Source organism: Sapajus apella, unplaced genomic scaffold, assembly GCF_009761245.1.
Source record: "Sapajus apella isolate SASKATOON/1434 unplaced genomic scaffold, GSC_monkey_1.0 scaffold13, whole genome shotgun sequence".
In the NCBI taxonomy this organism is placed as follows: Eukaryota; Metazoa; Chordata; class Mammalia; order Primates; family Cebidae; genus Sapajus; species Sapajus apella.
In genome coordinates, this window is record NW_022436953.1 from 4,543,780 (window position 1) to 4,570,144 (window position 26,365).

Genomic DNA, 26,365 nt, shown 5'->3' on the forward strand with positions numbered 1-26,365 from the left:
TCCTGGGGCCCGGACGAGCTCTGGCAGGCCTTGGCCTTAGGGGGGAGGGAGTCGTTAGGGGAGAAAGGCTGTCTTTGCCCAGGGATGCAGGCATCAACTGACCTGACCGGGTCACCGAGACCCTTAGGGGAAAGGCTGTGCTATAGGATATTTGTGAAGCACGGCGTGTGTGTAAGTTGTCTGTGTGAGTGAATGTGAACAGAGGCTGTCAATGTGTGAAAGATGGCCAGGAGACTAACTGCATTTGAGACTGTGACTGGGTGCGAAGGACTGCGAATTGTGGAAGCCTGTCCACATCAGGCCTGTGACACCGTGTCTGTGTGTGAGATGGACTGGAAGATTATGGAAAGAAGGAACGCGGTCCCACGTGACAGCTGAGACTGCTTGTGGCTGCGTGGTGAGGCTGCCTATGGGAAAGGTCGTGTGGGTGTTAGGGAAGGTCGTGTGGGTGTGCGCGAGAAGGTGAGAATATCTGCGACCCTGAGAAAGTGGAATGTTGTTTGCCGTGAAGCTGGTGTAGGTTTGGGCTATAGGCTGGGACCGGCTCGCCCTAGTTATTGTTGGAGGGCCAGGGCCGCTCCTCTCCGAGAAATGACCTCTCTTTTAACAAGTGATCCCAAGGGGAGGCCGGCCTGGGTTCGCGGGGGAAAGGGCACCATGCCGGGGAGTGGGACAGGGCCAGCGTGGTGGGGGGCGGCTGGGTGTGTTCTCCGAGTCGGCCGCCAGGTGGCACCTTCTCCGCGAAGCCCAGGTTGCCGCCTGCAACCCGCCGCGGGTGGGGCAGGCGCGGACCGAGCCTCGGCCACCGTCTCACGCTAGGGCGCGGGGCGCCGGGACCCGAGAGTGGGGGGCGGCCGGCCCTCGGCCTCCTGCTTGGGACTCTGAGGCTGAGAGCGTGTCAGGGAATTTTCGCCTGAAGAAGCGGAGGGGGAGGGGCGACCGCCGCCGCCTCGCCGGGGCTCTTTGTGCTGGAACAATGACCAGCTGCCGCCGGCCCCGGGGCCCGGGCTGGGGCGGAGGGTGACCGCCGCCGCCGCCGCGCCGAGCCGAGCCAAGCCCCCGGACACGCAGTCACAGGGCGTCGGAAGGAGGGCTCCCGATTGCCGCCGAGCAGCCCCTACGTGCGCCCCGGCGGACTCGCGTGACGCGGGTGCCGGAGCGTGTCCACGGCCCGAGGCGGGGACGGCCCTCGGACCCTCCCCCGCGCAGCCCCGCCCACTGGCACCGGGCGGGGGCTGGCCTGGGCCGGGGGCCGCAGCGGAGGCGGAGGCGGGGCCGGGCCGGGCCGCTCAGAGTGGCGGCGTGCGGGCCCGAGCCGGGGCCGGAGCCGGGCGGCGCGCCTGTGGAGCGCTGGGGGCGGCCCGGGGCTGAGCATGGAGCAGCGCGGCGGAGGTGAGGGGGGGCCGGGGCTGGGAGGCGGCCTGGGGCGCCCCCAACTTCTGCGCGGTGGAGTCCAGTGGGGAGACGGCGTTTCCCAGCCGCCCCCACTTTTTGGAAGTGGGGCTGGCCTCTGGAGAATGGGTCGGGGCTCCCGGCTTCCCGCCGCGGAGCGGGAACTCGTGATCGCAGACTTGACCCCGCTTGACTGGTCCTTGGAGTTTGGGTGGGAGGGAGACTTTCCCCAACTCTTCAGACCCCTCGCCGGCCCTGGACTGGACGAGCTCCAGCCCTCCGCTCCCCACAGCCCGCTAAAACGGGGATGCTCCTGGGCCAGAGTGATTGCTTAGGGAGTGCTGGGGAGAATGAGGGGTTCCCATCTCCCACAGCCACAAACGCATTTCTCAAAATGGAGCCTCCATTTGCCCCTCCTTCTCTCTCGGGCTCCAAGAGTGGGAGCCGGGCCGGCTGGGCCTGGCTTTCCAGACTCCTGGCTCTGGCTCCCTGGGTGTGTGGCTCTCAGGGCCCGGCTCTGTGGCACTTTGGACTTAGGGGCCCTCAGCTCCATGGGGTTGGGGGGCCCTGGCTCACTGGGTCTGCCTGGCTTTCTCCTTGTCGGCCTGACCCTCGGGCCTCTCCGAGTCTTTGTCTCTTGGGTCCCTGTCTTTCTCTGAGTCTGTCTCCTTCCTTCAGTTTTCACTTTCTCCCTGCTCGCTGAAGTGGGGAAATACAGCAGAGGTGCCAGCCCCCTGGGCCCCCTAAGTCCCTTCCCCACTGTTCTCTCCATACCCTGGAGTGGACCCAGAGAGGGGAGCGGAGGGGAAGGGGTTCTCTATCTGCTCTGCTCAGGGCTGGGACCTGTGGGGTGGTCTGAGCCCCAGCCCTGCATAGGGGCCTGTGATTGCTCCCTGTGCCTGGCTCACCCCTCCCACAGCTCCCCACAGCTCCTACCGCAGCCTGAACACCTCTTCCTGGTTCGCAGTGTCTTTTGACTTGGGTGGGAAGCAGGGCTGTGAATTTAATGGAGCTCATTCGGGAAAGAAGGGGAACAGATCAGGCAAAGGAGTTAGATAATGTCCCACCTCTGCGCACACGCCAGAGAGGGAAGGAAAGAGGCTCCCCCCACCAACCGGTCCTCAAGCCACCCAGGCTCCCACCACTCTAGTACCTGCCTGCCCACATTTACAGGCTCTCCTGCACACCCTGGTGCACTCACCTTTCTAGTCACACACTCAGACACTTAGGAGCTCACACATACACTCATATACTGACGAATCTGTCCAGGCACTGTCTCATCCACACACCACAAATTCACGTGTTAGATCCACATTTATAACTTTCACAGGCTTTCTAATAATGACCCCTTACCCACGTACTTTTGTAAGGTATACACATGTGAATTCACACAGGAACTCATGTATGTGAATGTACTGATAACATCAAACATTCGTAGACTCACACTCATGTTTTCACACACATTTTCATAGACACATGGTGTTCATTTCCATGCTTCTGTGCATGTAGCCACACAACAAATAACTAAATGCACACACTCCTACTCCCGACGCAATTCTCTGTCCACTTCTTGGCCCCACTCTGCATGATGACTTCAGCAGATGCCTAAGTCCTGGTCATCAGTGGCCTCAGGACTGGGAGTAGGGAGGGGGTTCCGGGCGGAGGCTCACATCTGCTTCCTGGAAGGAGCAGGGCCTGGGGAGGTGGAGCCCTCTTGCCTGGGCTCCCTGGAAGTGAGGCTTTGGAGCAGCCGCCAAAGGTGAAGGCGGGGCATCTACCTTCCTCCCCTCAGGGTTTCTCTGGAGACCTTCTAAAGCTGTAGGGTTTCATAGAGGTAGGCAGTGGGGCAGAGCCTGTGGAGGCTCCTTTAGGCCTGACTGATCGGATGTGCAGAGGCTAGGAGTTGTCATGGAAACTGGTATGAACCTGCATCCACCTGTGGAAGGCAGGAGACCCTGAAGGACACCTGTGGACTCCCTAAGAGCTGTGGGTTTCTTATTTAGCCAGATCCACAGAGAGGCAGTTTAGCTGCCTCTCTGGGAGAAACTGAGGCCCAGCAGGGGGAGGCAGGGCACTACCTGGCCTTGGCTCTTTGTTCCCTAATTACCATCTCAGGTGCTGATTGCAACCTTGAGGTGCCTCTGCCCAGACTGCTCTGTAATGAGGCCACCTGGCTCACAGGGCCAGAGACCTGTGCTTTGAGCTGCTAGAGAGGGCCCCTCCCTCACCTGAGTCCTGGCCTCTGAGGAGGATACAGGATTGGGCTTGGGCCTGGGTCTTTGCTGCCAAGTGGCCCTGCAGTCATTACCCAGGCCTCCTATCCCTCTCAGCATCTCTGCTGAGTGGACTCAGTCCTCAGCCCTGTTCAGATCTGCATTGGGCAGTGTGGTTTGGGGCCCAGAGGGAATTGAGGTTCATGCCATCGCTTGAAGGGGGAGTCTTGGTGGGGATTAGGGCTTGTCACTGATGTCAAAGAGGCATTTGGCTGAGATCAGTGGGTCAGGAGGGGTCTCAAGGTACAGGAACTCTGACACCACTGCCCTGCTTACAGGTCACCTGCGAGGCCGCTGGCCAGGCCTGAGCCTCTGCCACCATGGCCATAGTGCAGACTCTGCCAGTGCCACTGGATCCTGCTCCTGAAGCTGCCACCGCCCCGCAAGCACCAGCCATGGGCAGTGTGAGCAGCCTAATCTCAGGCCGGCCCTGCCCTGGGGGACCAGCTCCTCCGCGCCACCATGGCCCTCCTGGGCCCACCTTCTTCCGCCAACAGGATGGCCTGCTTCGGGGTGGCTATGAGGCACAGGAGCCGCTGTGCCCAGCTGTGCCCCCCCAGGAAGGCTGTCCCTGTCACCAGCTTCACCTACATCAATGAGGACTTCCGGACAGAGTCACCCCCCAGCCCAAGCAGTGATGTCGAGGATCCCCGGGAGCAGCGGGCACGCAATGCCCACCTCCGTGGCCCACCACCAAAGCTCATCCCTGTCTCTGGAAAGCTGGAGAAGGTGAGGACCGGCTCTTCCTTGTGGGCCTGGGTAGAATCGGGAGCTCCTCTTGGGAAACTGGAATTTAGAAGCTTTTATAGAGGAAAGAGTGTGGGATCCAGATTCACCAGACTGGGTCCTAGTCCCAGCTCTCTCTCATTCTGGCTGTGTGACCTCAGGGAAGTCACTTAACGTGAGCCTCAGTTTCTGTAACTGAAATGAAGGTCAAATAATGCATAGCATAGTGCCTGGCACGTAGCATGTGTGCAGTAAGTGCTAGTTGCTTACATTCTGGTTATTCTGCACCAGCTATACATTTGACTTTGGGCAAGGTCTTTCACCTTGCTGAGCTCCATTGCCTCATCTGTAATACGGGGATAGTGATAATATTTAGATAATGGGGATGAACCTTTCAATTGCTTGACACAAAGCTGACACTCAGGAGGCTTTCCGACAGTGGCTGCAATTGTTATGACTATATGGCATTAGGGACCCTAGATGGGAGGGCAGGGAGTGTCGTAAGGGCTCTGCAAGATTGGGCAGCTTATCCCCAGTGTCACATGGCACCTCATTTCAGAACATGGAGAAGATCCTGATCCGCCCAACAGCCTTCAAGCCAGTGCTGCCCAAACCTCGAGGGGCTCCGTCCCTGCCTAGCTTCATGGGTCCTCGGGCCACCGGGCTGTCTGGGAGCCAGGGCAGCCTGACACAGCTGTTTGGGGGCCCTGCCTCCTCCTCCTCTTCTTCCTCCTCCTCTTCTGCTGCTGACAAACCCCTGGCATTAAGTGGCTGGGCCAGTGGCTGCCCATCAGGGACACTGTCCGACTCTGGCCGAAACTCACTGTCCAGCCTGCCCACCTACAGCACCGGAGGTGCCGAGCCAGCCACCAGCTCCCCAGGCGGGCACCTGCCTTCCCATGGCTCCGGGCGAGGGGCACTGCCTGGGCCAGCCCGAGGGGCCCCTACTGGGCCCTCCCACTCAGACAGTGGCCGATCTTCCTCCAGCAAAAGCACAGGCTCCCTGGGGGGCCGTGTGGCTGGGGGGCTTTTGGGCAGTGGTACCCGGGTCTCCCCTGACAGCAGCTCCTGTGGTGAGCGCTCACCACCACCTCCCCCTCCACCCCCTTCGGACGAGGCCCTGCTGCACTGTGTCCTGGAAGGAAAGCTCCGAGACCGAGAGGCAGAGTTTCAGCAGCTTCGGGACGGTCTGGACGAGAACGAGGCGACTCTGTGCCAGGTGTGGTCAGAGGCAATGATGGGGAAGGGGCATGCCAGGACATCCCAGGTCCCTGGGCATGCAAGGGGCATTTCCATTTTGGCAGGGAAGGGGGTTGGGTAGTTGTGGTTGTGAGCCCGCTGCCCTCCCCACCAGTTATCTGGCTTCATTTGTGGAGTAGCCCCTCCACCCGCTTCCACCATGAGGCATGGTGGCTCACATTTGTAATCCCAGTACTTTGGGAGGCCAAGGCGGGTGGATTGCTTAAGCTTGGGAGTTTGAGACCAGCCTGGTCAGCATGGGGAAACCCCGTCTCTACTAAAAATATATAAATTAGCTGGGTGTGGTAGTGTGTGCCTGTAGTCCCAGTTACTTGGGAGGCTGAGGTGGATCACTTGAGCCCAGGAGAAGGGGTTACAGTGAGCTGAGATCACGCCATTGCACTGCAGCCGGGGTGACAAGACTCTCAAAACAAAACAAAACAGAAACCTGTGGGATGGAAAGGAGTCAGAGCACAGGGATTCAAACCTTCACTGCCAAATACTGTCTTTTGGGCTTGAGCAAGTTGCCTAACTTTACTCAGCCTCCATTTCTTCACCTATAATGGGGATATTTCTAGCTCCATAGGATTATTATGAAGATTAAATAAGGCAAAAGGTATAAAGTACTTAGACTAATTCCTGGTGCCTAGGAAGTGCTATATAGATGATTGCTTTTTTTTTTAATTTAATTTAATTTAATTTTTAGTAGAGACAGGTTTCCACCATGTTGGCCAAGCTGGTCTTAAACTCCTGGCCTCAAGTGATCCACCCGCCTGGGCTTCCCAAGGTGCTGAGATAACAGGCATGAGCCACCGCCCCCGGTCTGCCTGCTCTTGTTTTTGTTTCTGTGATCACCATAAAAGCAGTTAGTATTGTTGTTGCAATTATTATTGTTGTTTAATGGAATCCACCCTTCCTGAGCCCTCGGAAGTGGGCCGGCAGAGCAGACGGTGAGTGGGGAGTTGGGAGAACTGCCCAGGAGCCGGGTCTGTCTTCTCACCTGCAGGCATACGAGGAGCGGCAGCGGCACTGGCAGCGAGAGCGAGAGGCCCTGCGAGAGGACTGTACGGCCCAGGCACAGCGGGCACAGCGGGCCCAACAGCTGCTGCAGCTGCAGGTGTTCCAGCTGCAGCAGGAGAAGCGGCAGTTGCAGGACGACTTCGCACAGCTGCTGCAGGAACGCGAACAGCTGGAGCGGCGCTGTGCCACCTTGGAGCGGGAGCAGCGGGAGCTCGGGCCAAGGCTTGAGGAGACCAAGTGGGAGGTGGGCCAGACCAAGAGGGGGAGGGAGCAGGGTCACCTGGGGAGAGACCCTGGAAAAAGGGGCCCAGCCACACCCTCCCTCAGCCTGCCACCCCCACAGGGCCTCCCCTTCCTCACCTCCGTGAGATGAGGTTCCCCTCTGCCCCTTTCTGGGAGGGGGCGTCTCTTTGTTGGTCTGGTCTGGTGGCACGTAGCCCCGCTTCCAGCCAGCCAGTAGTAAGAACATGTTGCTTGTGGTGTGGAGGCACTATTCTAAGCATGTTAGTTACATGGAGCATGTCATTTCATCCTCCTAACAATGCTGAGGGGCTACTGTTAGTCTCCCCATTTTAGAGAAGAGTAAACTGAGGCCCAGAAAGACTGAAGCCTAAAATCTGAACCCAGGCAGTCTGGCTCCAACATCTGAGCCCTTAACCAAGAAACTGTAGTACCTCTCAAGTAGACACGTGGACACTGCCCCCTGCTGTTCCCACTCCTGCAGCACCTGCCAGCACCCAGTCCCCAGGGCTCGGTGCTGCTTCCACAGTGTCTCCTGATGCTTTGAAGACACCAGCTTTGAAGCAAAAAGATCTAGGTCTGCTTTCCACTTAGGCTACATATTAACTGTATGACCTTGGACATATCACTAGACTTGTCTTAGTGTCTCCATCTGTAAAATGGGGATAAAGATGGAAGCCCCTCTCCTGAATGCCCAGCATGATGCACAAGGCCTGTCCCCCCACCCCCAGGAGAACCCATCTCACCATCCTTTCCCACTGCTTCCCACCCCCAGGTGTGCCAGAAATCAGGCGAGATCTCCCTGCTGAAGCAGCAGCTGAAGGAGTCTCAGGCAGAGCTGGTGCAGAAGGGCAGCGAGCTGGTGGCCCTGCGGGTGGCACTGCGGGAGGCCCGGGCTACGCTGCGGGTCAGTGAGGGCCGTGCACGGGGCCTACAGGAGGCAGCCCGAGCTCGGGAGCTGGAGCTGGAAGCCTGTTCCCAGGAGCTGCAGCGACACCGCCAAGAAGCTGAGCGGCTTCGGGAGAAAGCCGGGCAGTTGGATGCTGAGGCGGCTGGACTCCGGGAGCCCCCTGTGCCACCTGCCACCACTGACCCGTTCCTCCTGGCAGAGAGTGATGAGGCCAAGGTGCAGCGGGCAGCAGCCGGGGTAGGGGGCAGCTTGCGGGCCCAGGTGGAGCGGTTGCGGGTGGAGCTGCAGCGGGAGCGGCGGCGGGGTGAGGAGCAGCGGGACAGCTTTGAGGGGGAGCGGCTGGCCTGGCAGGCAGAGAAGGAGCAGGTGATCCGCTACCAGAAGCAGCTGCAGCACAACTACATCCAGATGTACCGGCGCAACCGGCAGCTAGAGCAGGAGCTGCAGCAGCTCAGCCTGGAGCTGGAGGCCCGGGAGCTCGCTGACCTGGGCCTGGCCGAGCAGGCACCCTGCATCTGCCTGGAGGAGATCACCGCTACGGAGATCTAGGGCTCTTGGCACCCAGCTCTGTAGGGAGCTCTGCCAGAGGGCAACAGCTATAGGTCCACTCAGACCCTGGGGTCCACAGAGGACCCCAAAGGCTGTGAGCCCCAGAGCCATTTGTCTCCTAGGATCCAGGCCTCTGGGCTTCTGCCAAGAACTTGGGGTGGCCCTGTGACTTGGAGGGATCAGACCACTTGAAGGTCCCCATGTTCACTGTCACCCAGAGGCTCCTGTCACTCTGCCCATTTCACTCCCTACTGCTGCCAGTGCCACTGCCAACCCTGCTCACAGGCGCTTCCAGCCCACTCCAGCCAGGGGAGCTGGGAAGAAGGGGTTCCCTCCTCTCCACATTCCCTCCAACCCTAAAGCCAGAGAAAGCCAGATGGCACCAGCTGCTCCGGATGTGCCTGCCCACATTGGGGGACAGGGCCGGGCCTGGGCTCAGTTCCCATGTTCGAGCTCTGCAGCCTCCCTCCTGGAGTGAGGGGGCTGAAGTCAGACCAAAGGAAGAACTCAGAAATGTCTTGTTTATTTGTGTTTGTGACCAAGCAGCCTTTCCCTTCACCTAGGTTTATGGCTTCATTGTCACTTGTGTATTTTTCACACTGTAAATTTCTTGTACAAACCCAAAGAAAAAATTAAAAAGTTTTTGTTTAAAAAAATGTGAGTGTGCTGGATAAAGAGTGTAGGAACTTGTTTGACCCCCACCCCATCTATTTGCTCCCTATTCCCCTACCCCTTATAGAGCGCTCGGGGAGAAAAGGTGATGGAGGAAGGACACGTCCAGTGGAAAGTCTGAGGTCTTAGTGGATTGCAATATGAAATGACCTCTCAGGGTTTGAAGGACTAGAAAAACCTTTCACCATTTTCCTTGTACAGAATGCTGCTTGAGGCTGGGGAATGGATGCACTGACCCTTTGAGGGCCCTATCTGAGAGTCTGTATCCCTGAAGGCTTGGGCGACTCATAAAGTAAGGGCCAGCATGTGAGAAAGTGCCCACCAATCCCAAGCTCCAGACCTGGGGTTACTTGACCCCATTCCTGGCTTGAGAGATGGGGGAGCAGTGAATGCGGGTGACACAGGCTGCCCACTAGCGCCTTGTCCTTGGATGCTAACTAAGGCAGAGCCTTAGTGACAGCTGAGGAGGGAAGAAAGTGGAAAGATGGGAGCTAACAGTGTGGCACTGGGAGGAGGCAGGGTGGGCAGGAGCCAGAGGAGAGTCCTGAGGAAGTTGGTAGGAGAGGTCCTGGGTAGCACGGTGCTGCAGTCAGTGGGAGAATCTGAGGTTAGGGGCAGGGTCATGGGATGCGTGGGGAGGATGTGGGCTTAGAATCAGGAGTCTGGGGGGCTGGGCTGGGAGTTGGCTGGAGGAGTCTGGCATCAGTGGGAGGGATCTGGGGATTGGTGGGAGGTTCTGGGAGCCAGTGGGCAGGAACTGGAGCAGCATCAAGGGGTGGGTGGGCAGGGGAGTGGTCAGCAGGAAGGCCTCCATCAGTAAGGGCTGATGAGTCAGAGGGTGAGGGCTGTGGGCTGAGCCCGGGGACCCTGACCACAAGCTCCATGGGCTCCCGGGCCTTGTTTCGATAAGCCCGACGGATGGTGTCTACTGCACGCTGGTGGGTCACCTGCTCCAGACTCTCTCCATCCACTGCCACAAGCTCGAAGCCAGCCTAGGATGGGGAGGGAGAGTCGCATCCCTCCCTCCTCATGTCAGCCCCCACCAGCGCCCAACCTGAAGACAGAATCTTCTCACCTCCACCCACGAGCACACTCCTCCCCCATCTGGGTGGAGGGGATGGACAATGAGACTTTTGTGCCTGGAGTCGCTGGGGACAGGGTGGGGCATAGACAAGGGCTCTTTGTCCACTGGGGCTCAGGCTCGGGCTAGCATGAGGGGACAGAGTTTTCCCCAGGCCTGCTCATCCTGCTCACCTGAACCCCCTCACCCCAAGCCTCCTCCCACAACCTGGGCTAAACATGTCTGGCTGGAAGCTGAGCGTGGCCAGCCTCACTTCCTGCCCCGTTCCAGCTGTGGGCTGAGCTCCACCCACCTGCAGAGCCCCGCTGAGGAAGGCGGCACCCCCAGGGAAGATCTTCTCTATCTTCACCATGGGCTGCACCTTGGACTCGATGCCCCCAGAAATGCTAATGCCTAGTGACAGGGAGAACCACTGTGTGAGAGGGCAGCCGGAACCCACAATGCAAGCTCCCTGAAAAAACCTAGAATCCCATCCCCAAATCCAAGGCCCCAACTTCTCCCAAACCCCTAGATTCTGTTACTACACAAATCTCTACTCATTCCAAAATCCTCCACATCCCAGCTCCTCAAATCTAGACCCCACCCAACTACACTCCAATATCCCTGATTCCTTTTATTTTTTTGAGAAGAAGTCTTACTCTGTCGCCCAGGCTAGAGTGCAGTGGCGCAATCTCAGTTTGGCTCCTGAGTAGCTGGGATTATAGGTGCCTGACACCACACCCAGATAATTGTTTTGTATTTTTAATGGAAACAGGGTTTCGCTATGTAGCCCAGACTAGTCTTGAACTCCTGACCTCAAGTGATCTGCCCCCCTCAGCCTCCCAAAGTGCTGGAATTACAGACATGAGCCACCGTGCCTGGACAATCACCCCCAGATTCTTTTCCTAGGCCCAGACTTCCTAGTGTCCGCTGCCAGGTGCAGGCTCACCGGGACTCACCTAAAGACTGCTTCATCTTGGACAGTGTCACTGTCTTCAGCTCGCCACTGGGGGTCTTCATGGCTGCCTCCTCTGCCATCCCCCCAGTTCCATTCTCTGAGGGCCCTGGCTTGTTGGCCCCCACCTTGGCTGCCTCTCCATCCAGAGGTCGTGGCAGAGAAGGCCTGGCCTTCCGAGGCTTGTGGTAGCGCCCATTGGCCATGCTGGGGGCGGAGGTAGGCGCCGGGGATGGGGAGCGTCTACCCGGAGACTTGCCTTGACCCCGGCGGCTGCGGCTGCGGCTCCGGCCCCGGCTCTGGCTCTGCAGAGCGTCCGCTTGGCTCAGGGGCTCCGTCAGCAGCCAGTTATGCCGCGGGGGCCGGGGAGCCACGGGGGGTGGCTGGGGAGGAGGTGTGCACGCACTTTGGTGGGGGGCGAAGGCATCTACTGGCACGTCTTGGAGAGGGGGAATCCCTTTATGAGGGTGGCGGGGGGCACAGGCACTCGGAGAGACCTTGAGGCCCCCCAGCCGCTTCCGCAGCTCCCCATCATCTTCCTCCTCCGGGTAGCCGTTTACCGGCAGCAGGTAGAAGCCTCCACGGCTGTCTGAGGAAGAGCTACAGAGTCAGCTGCCCCCTCCTCCCCTCTCAGCTTGGACCACCTCTCCAGGACCCAGGCCACCTCTCCAGGACCCAGGCCACCTCTCCAGGACCCAGGCATTGCCTTGGTTTGTGTGGGGCCTGTGGGAGCCAGGCCCCGGGTTGCTTAGGCCCTACTGCAGTGCGGCCCACCCAACAGGAGGCCTACAAACATGTTCTTTTTTTTTTTTTTTTTTTTGAGATGGAGTCTCTCTCTGTTGCCCAGGCTGGAGTGCTGTCCCGTGATCTTGGCTACTGTAGCCTCCACCTCCCAGGTTCAAGCGTTTCTCCTGCCTCAGCCTCCCGAGTAGCTGGGATTACAGGGGTGCACCACCGAGCCCAGCTAACTTTTGTATTTTTAGTAGAGACGGGGTTTCTCATGTTGGCCGGCTTGGCCCCTGCTCTTGACCTCAAGCAATCCACTGCCTCGGCCTCCCAAAGTGCTGGGATTACAGGCGTCAGCCACCGCACCCGGCCTAGAACTGCATTTTAATACTTCCTATTGGAATCGTTACAGTTCTATTTTAATGTGTCTAAGAAAAAATATGACTAGCATACCAAATGTGATTCCTCAGAGGTTACTGCACAGAATGAGACTAGATTTTAGAATTTAGTGGGTTTCAAACCAACTATTAAGTAAATAGTAGTACAGGTGGTGACCAGCAGATGTGATAAAATGGCTCTGGTGGACAAGAGCTTTCCTTCAGAGAAACACAATGTGTCTCAAAGTCACAACTGCCCCCCGTGGGGACAGGGGTAGAAGGCCCATCCTCCCTTCCCTAATCTCCCAGGGCGTGCCCCTCCCTGGGCTCTGGGACTCTGACTGACCAGGCACGGGGGTGATGAGGTGACGCTTGGGCGGCGTGTCCTGCTGGGCTGGTCTCAATGCAGGAGGCAGGACTAGTTGGAGAGATGAACAGGTCAGCGGCAAGGCACCCCGCCAGGCTCCAGGATGGACGAAGCTCAAAGGGCTCTCGCAATCTCTGCTGTCCTCTCACCACAAGGTCCCATCTGCACCCCCAGCAGGCCTCAGGACCCAGAAACCCCCAACCCCCCACTGCTGACCTGCCCTGCTCTTGAGCGCCTCAAAAGCCTCCAGCTCCACAGGCATCACCATGCTGTCGAAACGGCCCAAGTCTGTGGGGGCTACCACACTCCTGCGAGAGGGTGAGATGGCAGGGGTGAGAGGGGCAGGAAGGGTTTCAGTTCTGGAGGTGCCAGGATGCTAATCAGCCCTCAGGAGGTGGGGGGGGCAGGCCGAATCAGGGACCCCTTCCTGCCCCCAAGCCCTCTCTGCAACCTCCTCCACCTGATGTCCCGCAGCAGCAGCAGCTTCTCGGGCCTGTCGAGGATGGCCAGCAGGGGCCTCACCAGGTCCTCCACGCCTCCCTCGTGCACATACTGCGACAGAGGCACCACAGGTCAGACAGCAGTGGGGACTTCCAGAGCTGGGCGAGGGGAACACCAGGGCATGGAGGTATTTCCCCTACGCATGTAGGGACCCATTCAGCCCGTGGGAAAGGTTCCCGCCACCTCCAGCTGGACACAGGGTGGTCTGATCTTGGTAATGGGGTGGAAGCCTGCAGTCATAACAGACCTGCAGTCAAGGGCAACAGCATCGATAAGAGGTTTGGGACAGACACTCTTCTAAGCCTTTTACATACGGTCTCTCAACAACCACTCTGAGAAATGGCACTAATTATTCCCGTTTTACAGATGCAGAAATTGAGGCTCAGAGAGGAGAAGGATTTAGCTCAAAGCCACACAGATAAGGAAGGACTGGAACCCGAGAAGTCTAACTCTTGCCTGCTTGGTACCGGAAAAGGATGTGCAGGGAGTGGACTCTCCTCCCCACCCCCACATCCCAGGCAGAACGAAGGCATTTGAGCCAAACACTAGGCTGTGTGCCTGGCTGTCCCAGTGTGTGTCTGCACACAGACCTACAAATTAGGCTTTGTTCGGGGCTGGAATGGGAGCCTTGGGGAAGGGGCGGCTCTGCAGAAAGCCTCTCCAGTCAGTTCCCGGGGGGTGGAGCCCCTTCTGCCTGGCACTGCCCGGATGCCACCAGCCACACCCCACTGACTCTAAAGACCTGAAAACACTGGGAGCCACCCTACTTGGATGGCACACCGCCCCCTCGTGGCGAGAGGGAGACTGAGTCGAGGACACGCACTCATAGAACACTTTCTATGGGCACAGACCCAGAGACAGAGCATGCCCTGGTGGTCAGAATGAGTCATTCATAAACCTCTGGAAATAAATAAGATACAAACGATGTGTGTGGCCCCAAACCACACACAGTTACAGCGATTCACACATACACATATCAACAATACATTCCCTTTTGTTTGGAGAAACACATATGGTGCAGAACCAGCCCCATCTGTGCACACGCTTTAAGTCCATGGACTTGGATTTGGCACCCACTAAGTGCCAAGTCCTGTACTGGGCCACGGGGGCACAACAATAAAGACCCTGTCTCAGTTCTTCACGAACTGGATCTGGTGGGAGCAAGGGGCAGCTGAGTCACATACCCCAATGAACTACAAACCACGGGTAATGGGGCACAGGGAGTTTCAGAGGAAGGCGGGAGGACCCCAGTGGGCTTCATGGAGGTGGTGGCATTTTCACTGACTCTTAGAGGATAGACATAGGGAAAGCATAAAAGTTGGGAAGAAAATGTTGCAAAGGTGGTGTGGAAAAATGAGCAGATAGTGATTTAAATGTGGCCATGGGGTCCATGAAGAGCCTCCCTGCAGGGCTGCTGCACAGGTCGTGACTATGTGAGTAGCGTCCCTGAGGCTGTGCAGGTCGTAGCCCTTACAAACATATGCGGTGGTTGTGGGAAAGTGGAGGCTGGTGGGTTAGGGAGTCGAATCGGGGAAGACCTCTAAAGTGAGAGCCAGGAGCTTATACTCTATTCTGCTAAGAACAAGAGGTCACCAGGTAGGTTGCGGAGTGGACAGCAATCAGAGAGGGATTTCTTTCTTCTTCATTTTTAAATTTTTATTTGTTTTTTTGAGACAGAGTTTCACTCTTGTTGCCCAGGCTGGAGTGCAGTGGCATGATCTCAGCTCACTGCAATCTCTACCTCCCAGGTTCAAGTGATTCTCCTGCCTCAGTTTCCTCAGTAGCTGGGACTATAGGCACCCGCCATCATGCCTAGCTATGCTTTGTATTTTTAGTAGAGATGGGGTGTCACCATATTGGCCAGGCTGGTCTCGAACCCCTGACCTCAGGTGATCCACATGTGTCGGCCTCCCAAAGTGCTGGGATTACAGGCGTGAGCCACCGTGCCTGGCCAATCAGAGAGGGGTTTCTGATTCCTGGTCTGGCAGCTGTAGAGAGATGGCTTACTTGGGGAGAGGGGAAGCCTGGAGTTCAGGGCTACATGCCCCAGTCACTAGGAGAAATTTACTCATCACTCCAGCCAGGGCTCCATCACAGAGGGTCTGATCTCTTGCTGTGGGGGACTTGGGTCAGGTTTGGGTAGTGGTTGAGCTCAGCAGGTGGTATGGGGGCCCAGTGGGAGGTTTGGGCAGAGGGGAGGGGAGAAATGAGAGAAAAAGCGCTGCCAAAGAGATAGATGCAGAGCCCCACCTCGTGGCCAGAGCTGGCGTTGCAGGCTCACTGGAGGCTGGTACCCGCTGCCTCAGCGCTCAGAGCTGAGGGTCACACCTACTGAGTTTAGCCCAAAGCCCCTTAGCTTCCCCCAGCACACACCCCCATCTGCAGCTCTGCTGCAAATGGGACTTGGTAACAGGATGCATAAATGACTATGTCTCAGTCTCCAGGTGACAATGCATGGACACACACACACACACACGCACACACTAGCCAGACATGTGCTTGCACATACACACAACAATCATACAATCAGATCGACACAAACCAGGTACCCCACAGACACTCCAGTGCACGCAACACACAGATGTATAACACAGCCCCACTCTGAGAAAGGTGAGGGGTGAGGAAATCCACAAACAGTTTTCCAAGACCCCCCAGCTTGCCCTCACACAGAGTGTGCAGACTCCTCACATCAAGCCCAGCGCACACACCCGGCTTTCCTAAGACAGGGACAGCAGAGGACCTGCCAGTCCTGGAAGGAGTGAGCCATGCCCCATGGGCCTCCCAACATGTGGGCCCTAGAGACAACTTCAAATCTGACTCCCTTCCGACCCTGAGGCCCTCTGGTTCTGCTTGAAGTGGAAGGGAGCAGAGAACAACAGTTTAGGTGTTGGGGGCAGGGTTGAGATGTGTAGGGGATGCAAAGGATTACTTACCTGAGCAACAGGGGAGGGGAGGGCACCTGGCATGAGGCCAGGCTTGCTGGCTGGCCCAGGAGCAGAGGGTGGCATGCAGGGAAGGATGGAGGCTGGGAGAGGGCAGAGGCAGGGACTCACTTCCCCCACTCAGCACCTGTCTGTTCCTTCTCTTCTGAGCTTGAATATCACCTCCTCTGGGAGGGCCTCCCAGCTCACACCATCTAAGTGTGTCTCCTGGGTTACCCTCTCATGTTCTTTTTTTCACAGTTCTTCGTGTGACTCATCACCATGGGCGTTTAGGTTCTAGTGATTGTCTAGCTTTTCTTCCTGTGAGCTGGTGGATGTGTGTGTGTGTAACAGGGGTGACTTCTGATTTTACCGACCACTAGCCTCCTGGCATCAAACCCAGACACTGGTCAGTGTACAGTGGCCTGAATGATGGGCTGGGTGACTGAGGGACCATGTGCCAGGGCTGCGGATGGGCTGGAGGCTTACCCGGGAACAATGGCGGGTGATGGCCAGCACCTCGTCATCAGTCAGCAGCCTCTGGGCCAGGTCCTGAATGAGGGTCCGCCGGCTCTCCCAGGCCTGAACCTGCTCATCCACCCTGGGCAGCTGTCTGGTGGGACTCCCGGACCTGGCAGAGAGCAGGGCCCGGCCCCTCTCCTGGTCTGCAGGGCAGGAGCCAAAGGGTGTGATAGGGAGCCAAGAGCCATCAGGGGAGGGGAGAGGGGCTTCCCCAGCAGGGTTGGGCCCCAAAACTGGCCAGCTGAGAGCCAGGTGCTGGGGGCAGAGTCCTAGCCTAGCCTATATGCACCCCACCATAGTTGCCTACAGCAACCTGCCCACCAATGCAGCACCAACCCCAGCCCCTCAGCCCCCAACATGGACCCTCTGGTTGTCTTGCTGATCCTATACCAGTCTGTTTCTTAATGGGGTCTTAGCCCAGAGCCCCTGAACATGCACCATCATAGTAGTCTCTTCCCGTTGGAGCCCCAGCACAGGCTCCCTCATCACCCCCAAATCTATCTTTGGGAGTCCCAACACAAGCTCCTAAAATGCACCCCAGTATCTGTCTGCCACCTTATCTTTTCTAGTAGGCTTGGTCCCATTCTTTTAGCTGCCCCCAATACGTACCAGTCCAGCTGCCTGATCCCCATGTGACCTTGACTGAGTTTAGTCCGAAGTCACTAAGCTGGCCCCCAGCATGCACCCTCATCTGCTGCTCTATGTAAACCAGGCCTTGGTAAAGGGATCCATGAATTACCGCATCTCAGTCTCCAGGTGACAAACTTCTGCACTGGCCCCAAGACCCCTGCTATGAAGAAGAAAGAGGCTCAGCTGTAGGCCCTGGCTCCCAGTCTGAAATTGGGGGTCAGGAGGGCTCGGGACAAGCTGGAATGGAAAATTCAGGCTGGAAGTAGTTGGGATGGGGAGGCAAGAGGCCTGGCCATTAGGGGCTTGAAGGCCATGCTCAGGCTAGGGACTTCCTTCACAGGTAGTGGGGAGTCATGGATGGTTTTGGATCAAGAAAGGGGGCAGTCTGAGATCTGCTTATGCAAATTCATTTGGAAGCAAATGTATGGAGGGAAGAACCTCAGGGACAGAGCTTGGGGGAATACCTACCTTCAGGGGACAGAGGGAGAAAGAGGAGCCTTAGAAGGAGACAGAGGAGTGGCCAGAGAGGTGGGAGGAGAAGCAGCAGAGGGCAGGGCCCTGGGAGCTGTGGAAGAGAGATGCGCCGCCGGAGAGGAGCCAGCAGCCCTGATTGGAAGGGATTGTCTCTCCAATGGTACCATCACCTCGAGACCCCAGAACATCCCACCCCTGGGGATGAGAAGCAGAGTCCAGCTCCTCATCCTCTGGTTGTTTTGTTGACCCAACAACCACCCCCCTTCTGAAAACAGCACACTGATTTTCCCCGGGGACCCACGCCACTCTGTTCTTAGCCCATGTACTCCAGGGTGGGTACATGACCCAGGCTGGCCAACAAAAGCACTTTCTCTCTCTCCTACATCAGAGCGATTTATTCTGCATGGCACAGGATCTCAGCTGGGCCAGGGCAAGCCTACCCTAGGATTTCAGCTGGAACTATTTAAGGAGAAGTGCTTCCCCCTGGGGTTGCCATTCGATAGAGGCCATCTTACCTCCAAGTCGGCAAAGCCCACAATAGTGAAGCCAACTCATGGAAGAGAGTTTTCCTTTTTTTTTTCTTTAGAGACAGGGTCTTGCTATGTTGCCCAGGCTGGTCTTAAACTCCTGAGCTCAAGCGATCCTCATGCTTTAGCTTTCAGAGTAGTTAGGATCGGCCAGTCGCGGTGGCTCATGCCTGTAATTCTAGCACTTTTGGAGACTGAGGTGGGTAGGTTGCTTGAGTCCAGGAGTTTGAGACTAGGCTGGACAATATGGTAAAACCTCCATCTCTACAAAAAATGCAAAAAATTCGCTGGGCATGGTGATGCACACCTGTAATGCCAGCACTTTGGGAGGCTGAGGTGGAAGGATCGCTTGAACCAGGGAAGTGGAAGTTGCAGTGAGCCAAGATCACACCACTGCACTCCAGCCTGGGAGACAGAGCAAGACCCTACCTCAAAAAAAAAAAAACAAACAAAATAGTTGGGATTACGGGCGCGTGCCACTAAGCCTGGCAGAAATACTTTCTAAAGCTAGTATGAATTGAGATTCTGTCACGTGCAACTCCAAGTGTCTTAACTCATCCATCCTTGGTCTAGTCTCTGAAACTCACCAGAGAGATGAGAGGGCCTCTTGTGAGTATCCTTTGGCAGACCCCAACATGGATACACTCTGGTCTAGGCCCTTCTGCTGGCTCTAATCTAGAAATGGCTTTGCTCAAAGATGCTTCTAGAACTGGATTGAGCCAATGGAACTCTGACTAGGGGAGGTGAAGCCAAATGCCCTAGGAAAAGTGTGCCCTACTGCTGCCACCACCAAGAGGACAGGGATCTGATCGGAGCTCTCCCATGTCCTCGCTGTGCTATGATTCATCAGTTTTCCTTTCTATAAAATGGGGAGATGAGGCAGTATAACAATGACCACTACATTTTCTGAGCACTTTCTATATGCCAGACAATGTACTAAGCGATTTGCATACACTGTTTCACTTCATCCCCACCACTCTTAAAGAAATAGGTATTACTGGCCAGGTGTGGTGGCTCACGCCTATAATCCCAGCACTTTGGGAGGTCGAGGCAAGTGGATCACCAGAGGTCAGGAGTTCGAGACCACCTAGTCTGACCAACATGGTGAAACCCCATCTCTACTAAAAATACAAAATTAGCCGGGCATGGTGGCGCTTGCCTGTAATCCCAGCTACTTGGGAGGCTGAGGCAGGAGAATCACTTGAACCTGGGAGGCAGATGTTGCAATGAGCCAAGATTGCACCATTGCACTCCAGCCTGGGCAACAAGAGCAAAACTCTGTTTCAAAAAAAAAAAAAGAAAGAAAAAAGAAAAGAAAAGAAATAGGTATTACCCCCATTTTACTCAGGAGGAAACTGAGGCTCTCAGGGGTTGAGTGGGGACTCAACAGGTAAGATGTGGTGTGGGAATCTCAACCCAGAACTCCTGGATGCCGAAGCCAGTGGCCTTGACCCTGTCTTCCTGTCTGATCCACCCATTACTTACCTTTCTCTGTGTCCAGGCCAGGGCAGGCTTTGGCCAGGCTCCTGCTGTCCAGTGTCCAGGCCTCTCTGCGCCTGTCCCCTGCTAGCCTCCCCTGCCGCCCTCCCTTGAGGAAGAGGTTCATCAGTGTCTTGGAGCGCTGCAGGGCACCCTTCTCCCCAGGGGACCCCGACTTCTTCTTCCGCAGCTTCTTCTCCTCTGCAGACACGAGGGAGCAACCGGGGGGCTGGAGGGGTGGGCAGAAGGAAAGGACGAGGGGCAGGGGTGTGGGAGGGGCAGAGAGAAGGGAGAGGAGGGGGCGGTGGAGGAGTGGGAGTGGGGTTCCTTTTCTGACTTTCTGACCTTTTCCCCCACGCACAGCTGTGGCTATGTAAGGAATTTCCCTTGCGGGCCAGTTGGAGAAGCATGTGTGTGTGAGCAAGTGTGTGTGTGAATAGGCCACGGAACTCCAGGATCCCGGGGCTGGGGTTAGGGCTGGTGGGGGGAACAACTGATACGACCAGGAGCTGAGACTAAGGGTGAGTGTGGGGTCCAGGGCTAATTTAAAGTGGAGCCCAGAGCAGGGTCTCAGCAGCCGGGAGCTTGGATTGGGCAGGGCCTGGGTCAAGGCCTGGGGCAAACGGAGGTTTGAGCCCGGGTGTGAGGCAGGTTTCGGAGCAGAGGCTGTAGAAAGAGCAGCAGCCACCCATCCCCCACGTACCCCACAAGGTCAGGTGGCTCTGGGAGCGCGTGATGGGTGGCCGGGGTCGGCTGAGGGCCAGCAGCAAAGCCGTCTTGGGGGACTCAGAGAACGCAGAATCAAGGCGGCGGCCGGACGGGGGTCCGTCTGAGCGGATGGCTGTGTCTCTGAGGATGACGGTGGGCCGCACGCTGCACCAGGTCTCCACCAGACCCCCCGCATCAGGCTCCGTCTGCATGGCTGTATCCGCCCGCCCCCAGCCTGGGCCGAGGCCGCCCGGCTCCTCCGGTCCCAGGCAGACGTCAATGCGGTCCGACGGCTGGGAGCCCGAGCTGTAGGGGGCGCTGGAGGCGCACGAGGAGACGCTGGAGCTGCACTCGGAGGCCGGGGACAGCTGCTGCAGCACCCCGTTGCTCACTGCAGGAAGTGGGGAAGCCAGGGGTCAGCGGGCTTGCTTCAGGGCCCTGCCGGGCTTGCAGACCACCCTTGGGCTTAGGGGTGGAGGAGTCAGGGTCAGGCAGCAGCCTGGGTTAGAACCTCAGTGGTAGGGAACCCGCTGCTCCAAAATGCTGCCACTGACCTCGGGCATGTCACTTCTCGAATCATCCACTGAGACCCCAGACCCTAGGAGAGCCTGCATTGAATCTGCAGATTCTCAGAAGGGACCCCAGAAGTAGCTCTGGACTGAGTGAAGGGTCTTGGTTCCTGTCCTTTTCTTACTTTTTTTTTTTTTTTTTTTAGTCAGAGTCTCATTCCTTCTTAGGCCCGGGCTGGGGTGGAGTGATTAACACACCGCAGCTTACCTGCTGAGTCCCCACTCATCCCTGAGAGCCTCAGTTTCCTCATGAGTAAAATGGGAGTAATAATACCTATTTCCTTCTTTTCTTTCTTTTTTTTTTTTTTGGAGACAGAGTTTTGCTCTTGTTTCCCAGGCTGGAGTGCAATGGTGTAATCTTGGCTCATTGCAGTCTCCGCCTCTCAGGTTCAAGTGATTCTCGGCTCACTGCAACCTCTACTTCCTGGGTTCAAGTGAGTCTTGTGCCTCAGCTTCCGGAGTAGCTGGGATTACAGGTGTGTACCACCATACCCAGCTAATTTTTGTATTTTCAGTAGAGATGGGGTTTCATCATGTTGGCCAGGCTGGTCTTGAACACCTGACCTCAGGTGATCCACCCACGTCAGCCTCCCACAGTGTTGAGATGACAGGTGTAAGTCGCTGCACCTGGCTTTGTTTCGTTGTTGTTGTTGTTGTTGAGACAGTTTCTCACTGTGTCGCCCAGGCTGGAGTGCAGATGCACAACAGCTCACCGCAGCCTCAAACTCCTGGGCTCAGGCAATTCTCCCACCTCAGCCTCCCAAGTAGCACAGACCACAGGCCCTCACCACCACTCCAGTTAATTTTTAAATTATTATTTGTAGAGATGAGGTCTCCCCATATTGCCCAGACTGGTCTCAAACTCCTGTGCTCAAGCGATCCTCCCACCTTGGCCTCCCAAAGCACTGGGATTACAGGTGGGAGCCACCGCACCTCGCCCTTTTCTTCTTCAGAGATCCAGGCCCCACCCTCAGGACTCAGCCCTTTCCCTCCAATATTGGAGATCTCAGCCACTTACAACGGTCCAGCCAGCAGTACTCAGAAACCATCTCCTTGTAGGCAGGGTACCGGCCGGTCTCCTGGGTAGGGCATGATGGACACAGGAGGGAAGGGAGAGTGAGAATGCGGCAGGGTGACAGGATGGGAGTAAACTTTCAACTTCATTTCTCTCCTCCAAATTCAGCATGCTGTGGCCACACAGGCCACTTTCTTTGTGAACATGCCAAGTTCCTTTGTCCCTCAGGGCCTTTGCACCTGCTGTTCACTCTGCCTGGAGGCCTGCCCTGAGCCCGAGATACAGGGGCCTTCCTGAATGATTCCATTTCATCTCTCTGTTAATTTTCTTAGTGGATTTGTTGCCATCTGCAAGCATCTAGTTGATTTGTCTGTCTCCTTCCAGTAGCAGAGAACTCACCTGTCCTGTTCACTATTGTAGCCCCAGTATCTGGCACAGTGGCCGGCACATAGCGGGTGCTCAAAAATTGTTGAATGGCCGGGTGCAGTGGCTCATGCCTGTAATCTCAGCACTTTGGGAGGCCGAGGCAGGTGGATCACCTAAGGTTAGGAGTTCGAGACCAGCCTGACCAACATGGAGAAACCCCATCTCTACTAAAAATACAAAGTTAGCCGGGCATGGTGGTGCATGCCTATAATCCCAGCTACTTGGGAGGCTGAGGCAGGAGAATCGCTTGAACCCAGGAGGCAGAGGTTGCGGTGAGCCGAGATCGTGCCAGTGCACTCCAGCCTGGGCAACAAGAACGAAATTCCATCTCAAAAAAAAAAAAAAAATGTTGAATGAATGAGGGGCTGAGTGGGAGTGAGGGGAGGTGTTTTGGGATAATCTGAGAAGGAAAAGGAAATATGGGATGGGTGAGAGGTGGAAATGGGTGGGGGAGGGCGGCAGAGGAGGCACGCAGTGACCACACAGGTGAAGGCTTGGGGAAGCAGAAGGGTGGAGCAGGGGCTGGGGTTGGGCCTGCACTCCTCCAGGAGCCAGAGTGAGAAGACTTGATCTTCAGACAAGTGTGAGACCCACATGAATAATGAATCCAGCTGACTCCTGTGAAATCCAACCTCTGGCCCCAGCCCAGCCCTCCTTGCTCCGCGCCCTGGGGATGCCCACCACCCAGGTCCTGCCCAACACCATAGCCACCACCCCTCCCTTCTGGGCTGGATATTTGTTCCTTTCAACCTGAGGCCTCTACCCTTCACAAGAAAGGGCACCACTCTAGCACTGTGGGAAGTAGAACTGGAACCAGGTCCAGTCACTGACCAGCTGAAGAAGTGACCTGTTCATGAGTTGCTGCGCCTCTCTGAACCTCAGTTTCTTCTTCAAAATAGGGGTGAGAACAATGCCTGTCTTCCTTCTAGTGGCTGTGGGAATGTCATCAATTGCAGAGTAGTGGGCATAACTAAGAACTAGGGTGGACTGGGGAGCCCCTCGTCTAGCCTGGCCTCTCCCGACCCCCACAGTTCCGCCCACCTTGATGGTCAGCATGATGTGTGTTTGGCCCTTTAGCACCTCCACGGCCTGGCTGTGGCTGATGTCATCAAACCTGATGCCGTTGGCTGCCAGGACCTGGTCCCCCACCTTGATGCCATTCTCCTCGGCCAGCCCACCATGGTCCACTCTGGGGCCAGACAGGAATCAGGCATCAGTCTGATGGGCCCCTGGTCTGCCCTCCCTCACTTGCTCCAGACCCCCTTCTCTTGACACAAGATTGCCTCAGTCAGGCTCCTTGACCCTCCTACTGGGGCCTCCTGCCCCACTCCCAGACCCTCATTGAGACAAGTGGTTGGCCAGGCTCATTTGCTGACCATCCCCACGTCCCAGCCTGGGCCCCACTCTAGGCCACATTCTCAGTTCTACCCTGAGACACTTCCTGCCTCGCCCTCACTTGGACACGTAGATGCCCAGGCCAAACTCCTTGCCCCCGCGGATGTTGAAGCCCAGGCAGAAGTCGTCGGAGGTTGTGTAGAGGTGGACGATGCGCCGGACGCCATCCTCTGAGCTGCTGTCGGACGGCGTTGAACCGCACTTCTCCACTACCAGGCGCCGATTCACCACATCCACCCTGGACAACAGCAGGGGACCCTCAGGCTGGGTTCTCCATCCGTTGCCACCTACCACCCTCCCAGCAGCTCTGCCAACTTCAGGGAAAGCGGGGCTTGCCTTTGGGGGACTCCCCACGCCTGAGATCTTCAGTGGGACATAGGTTCATTAGCTGGGAAACCAGCCTAATCACCTCTTTTTATTGAGCAGCTGCAATGTTATAGGCCCATTCCTTTTTGTGTTGGTTTTTGTTTTTTTGAGACAGGGTCTTGCTCTGTCCACCCAGGCTGGAATGCAGTGATGTGATCATGGCTCACCGCAGCCTCAACCTTCTGGGGTCAAGCTGTCCTTCCACCTCAGCCCCTTGAGTGGCTGGGACAACAGGCACACACCTACCATGCTGGTATTTTTAGAGAAGGGGTCTCGCTATGCTGCCCAGGCTAGGTCCCATTTCTTTTTTTTTTTTTTTTTTTTGGGGAGGGGTTTCACTCATGTTGCCCAGGCTGGAGTGCAATGGCGCGATCTCGGCTCACCGCAACCTCCGCCTCCTGGGTTCAGGCAATTCTCCTGCCTCAGCCTCCTGAGTAGCTGGGACTACAGGCGCGCGCCACCATGCCCAGCTCATTTTTTGTATTTTTAGTAGAGACGGGGTTTCACCATGTTGACCAGGATGGTCTCGATCTCTTGACCTCGTGATCCCACCCACCTCGGCCTCCCAAAGTGCTGGGATTACAGGCTTGAGCCACCGCGCCCAGCCGCTAGGTCCCATTTCTAATCCTTCCAGAATCCCTGTGGGGAGGTGGTATTTGTTCCCAGGTTTCACAGCAGCAGCAGCAGCAGCAATGTGGGAGCAGGGCCACTGGGATCTGGGAGAGCAGAGCTATTGGAGGAGGGCAGGGGAGAGACTCGTCTCTCCTTATTTTGAGGTCAGGGCTTGGGATACCCTGCGTTTCCTGTGCCCGTGAGCAGGAGGAGCAGAAGCCTCTCCCACCAGTGGGTTTTGGGTGGTGGTAGGGCTGGGTTGGCTGGGGCAAGGCCAGGGCCAGGATGAGGGAGTTACTGCTCACCACGTGGTCTTCTCCTTGGAGAACTTGATGCCCGGCACGCGGCCCATGCGCCGCACCATCATGTGCAGGCAGCTGCTGCCAGTCAGCACCTTCACGGCACTACCCATGGTGGTGCTCTCCAGACTCAGCCCATTCACCTCCGTGATCTTGTCTCCCACGCACAGGCCAGCCCGCTCTGCACCACAGGATGGGAGTGGCTGGCATGGGGCACTTGGGAGAAGGGTCCCCAGGATCGGGCTGAGCCTCCCCCATCAGGTGAAGCTCCCTGGGGTCAAACTGAGCTCCTCGATCAGAGTGGGGATCGTCAGAGCAGGGGCTGAGTGTTCCCAGTGCCTAGGGATCTGTCCCTTAAACCATTCTGCCCTGAGGGTGGGCCCTGTTCCCCCATCAATCAGGCCCTCCAGAGCTGAGGACTCTTCCCTCTGTCCCTGACAGCAGCATTGCCTGCCATTCTGAGGTTGGAGTCACATTCTAATCCTGGACTTGATCCTGGGGGTTCTGCTTACCTGCCCTGCTGCCTTCCTCCACTTTGCTGACGAAGATGCCCAGGCCGTGCTCTGAGCCCCCCCGAACGCTGAAGCCCAGCCTCCCTGCTGGACTCTTTTCCACCCGGACTGAATGGATGATGTCACTTTCATCACTGTTGGCTGCAGACACAGGGATTTAGGGATGCCCCCATATTCATTCTGGGCGCAGAGGGCCCCTGGGTTCCCCAACTTGGGGCCTGCAAAGGCTGGGTTGCTGAGCACAGTCATATGGGCACATAAGGCCCTAAATGCGGTGGGGGAGGACCGTCTATTTCTAAGTCCCCTCCGGGTGATTTTTTTTTTTTTTAAAGAAACAGGGTCTTGCTCTGTCATCCAAGCTGGAGTACAGGCGTGTGATAATGGCTCACTGCAGCCGCAAATTCCTGGGCTCAAGTAACCCTCCTGCCCCAGCTTTCCAAGTAGGCCCACAGACACCACCACTGTGCCTGGATTCATTTTAATTTTTTTTGTAGAGGCAGGGTCTCACATTGTTGCCCAGACCGGCCTCAAACCCCTGGCTTCAAGCAATTCTTCCACCTTGGCCTCCCAAAGTGCTGGGATTACAGGTGTGAGCCACATGTCCTGCCCCCTCTGAGTGATTTTGAGACCATGGAACAGGAGGGTATGAAGAAGATGAGGTTAGTGGGCCAGAACTCTATGCTGAAGACGCTATTCTCTAGCCGGCTGTAGTGGTCTATGCCTGTGATCCCAGCTACATGGAAGACTGAGGCAGGAGCCCAGGAGCTCGAGGCTGCAGTAACCTGTGTTCACACCACTGCACTCCAGCGTGGGTGACAGAGAGAAAAAAAAATGCTGTTCTCCTTCCTGCCTGATGTGTGTGTGTGTGTGTGTGTGTGTGTGTGTGTGTGTGTGTGTGTGTGT

General features: G+C 56.8%; 2 protein-coding genes across 6 annotated transcripts in view; one reads left to right on the forward strand and one right to left on the reverse strand.

The window, feature by feature from the left end:
- Nucleotides 1-9,005, forward strand: LZTS2 (leucine zipper tumor suppressor 2). Its single transcript, XM_032281351.1, is given in 6 exon segments — nucleotides 1-397; nucleotides 3,944-4,216; nucleotides 4,218-4,394; nucleotides 4,951-5,610; nucleotides 6,637-6,894; nucleotides 7,666-9,005. Coding segments are annotated over 5 exon segments (2,010 nt in total). The 5' UTR covers nucleotides 1-397; nucleotides 3,944-3,985; the 3' UTR covers nucleotides 8,350-9,005.
- PDZD7 (PDZ domain containing 7) overlaps nucleotides 8,881-26,365 on the reverse strand; it is a 23,578-nt gene continuing 6,093 nt past the window's right edge. Inside the window, exons 3-17 of one of the 5 annotated variants that reach the window (XM_032281347.1) lie at nucleotides 25,463-25,603; nucleotides 24,957-25,131; nucleotides 23,735-23,911; nucleotides 23,320-23,467; nucleotides 21,856-21,916; nucleotides 20,264-20,659; nucleotides 19,567-19,761; nucleotides 17,190-17,240; nucleotides 16,418-16,593; nucleotides 12,967-13,058; nucleotides 12,723-12,814; nucleotides 12,486-12,557; nucleotides 11,041-11,625; nucleotides 10,395-10,495; nucleotides 8,881-10,013 (exon numbers count right to left, since the gene is read on the reverse strand). In XM_032281347.1, coding sequence (XP_032137238.1) covers nucleotides 9,642-10,013; nucleotides 10,395-10,495; nucleotides 11,041-11,625; nucleotides 12,486-12,557; nucleotides 12,723-12,814; nucleotides 12,967-13,058; nucleotides 16,418-16,593; nucleotides 17,190-17,240; nucleotides 19,567-19,761; nucleotides 20,264-20,659; nucleotides 21,856-21,916; nucleotides 23,320-23,467; nucleotides 23,735-23,911; nucleotides 24,957-25,131; nucleotides 25,463-25,603 — 2,834 coding nt within the window. In that variant the 3' untranslated portion in view covers nucleotides 8,881-9,641. The other 4 variants (XM_032281348.1, XR_004269928.1, XM_032281349.1 and 1 more) reach the window with 4 other exon arrangements.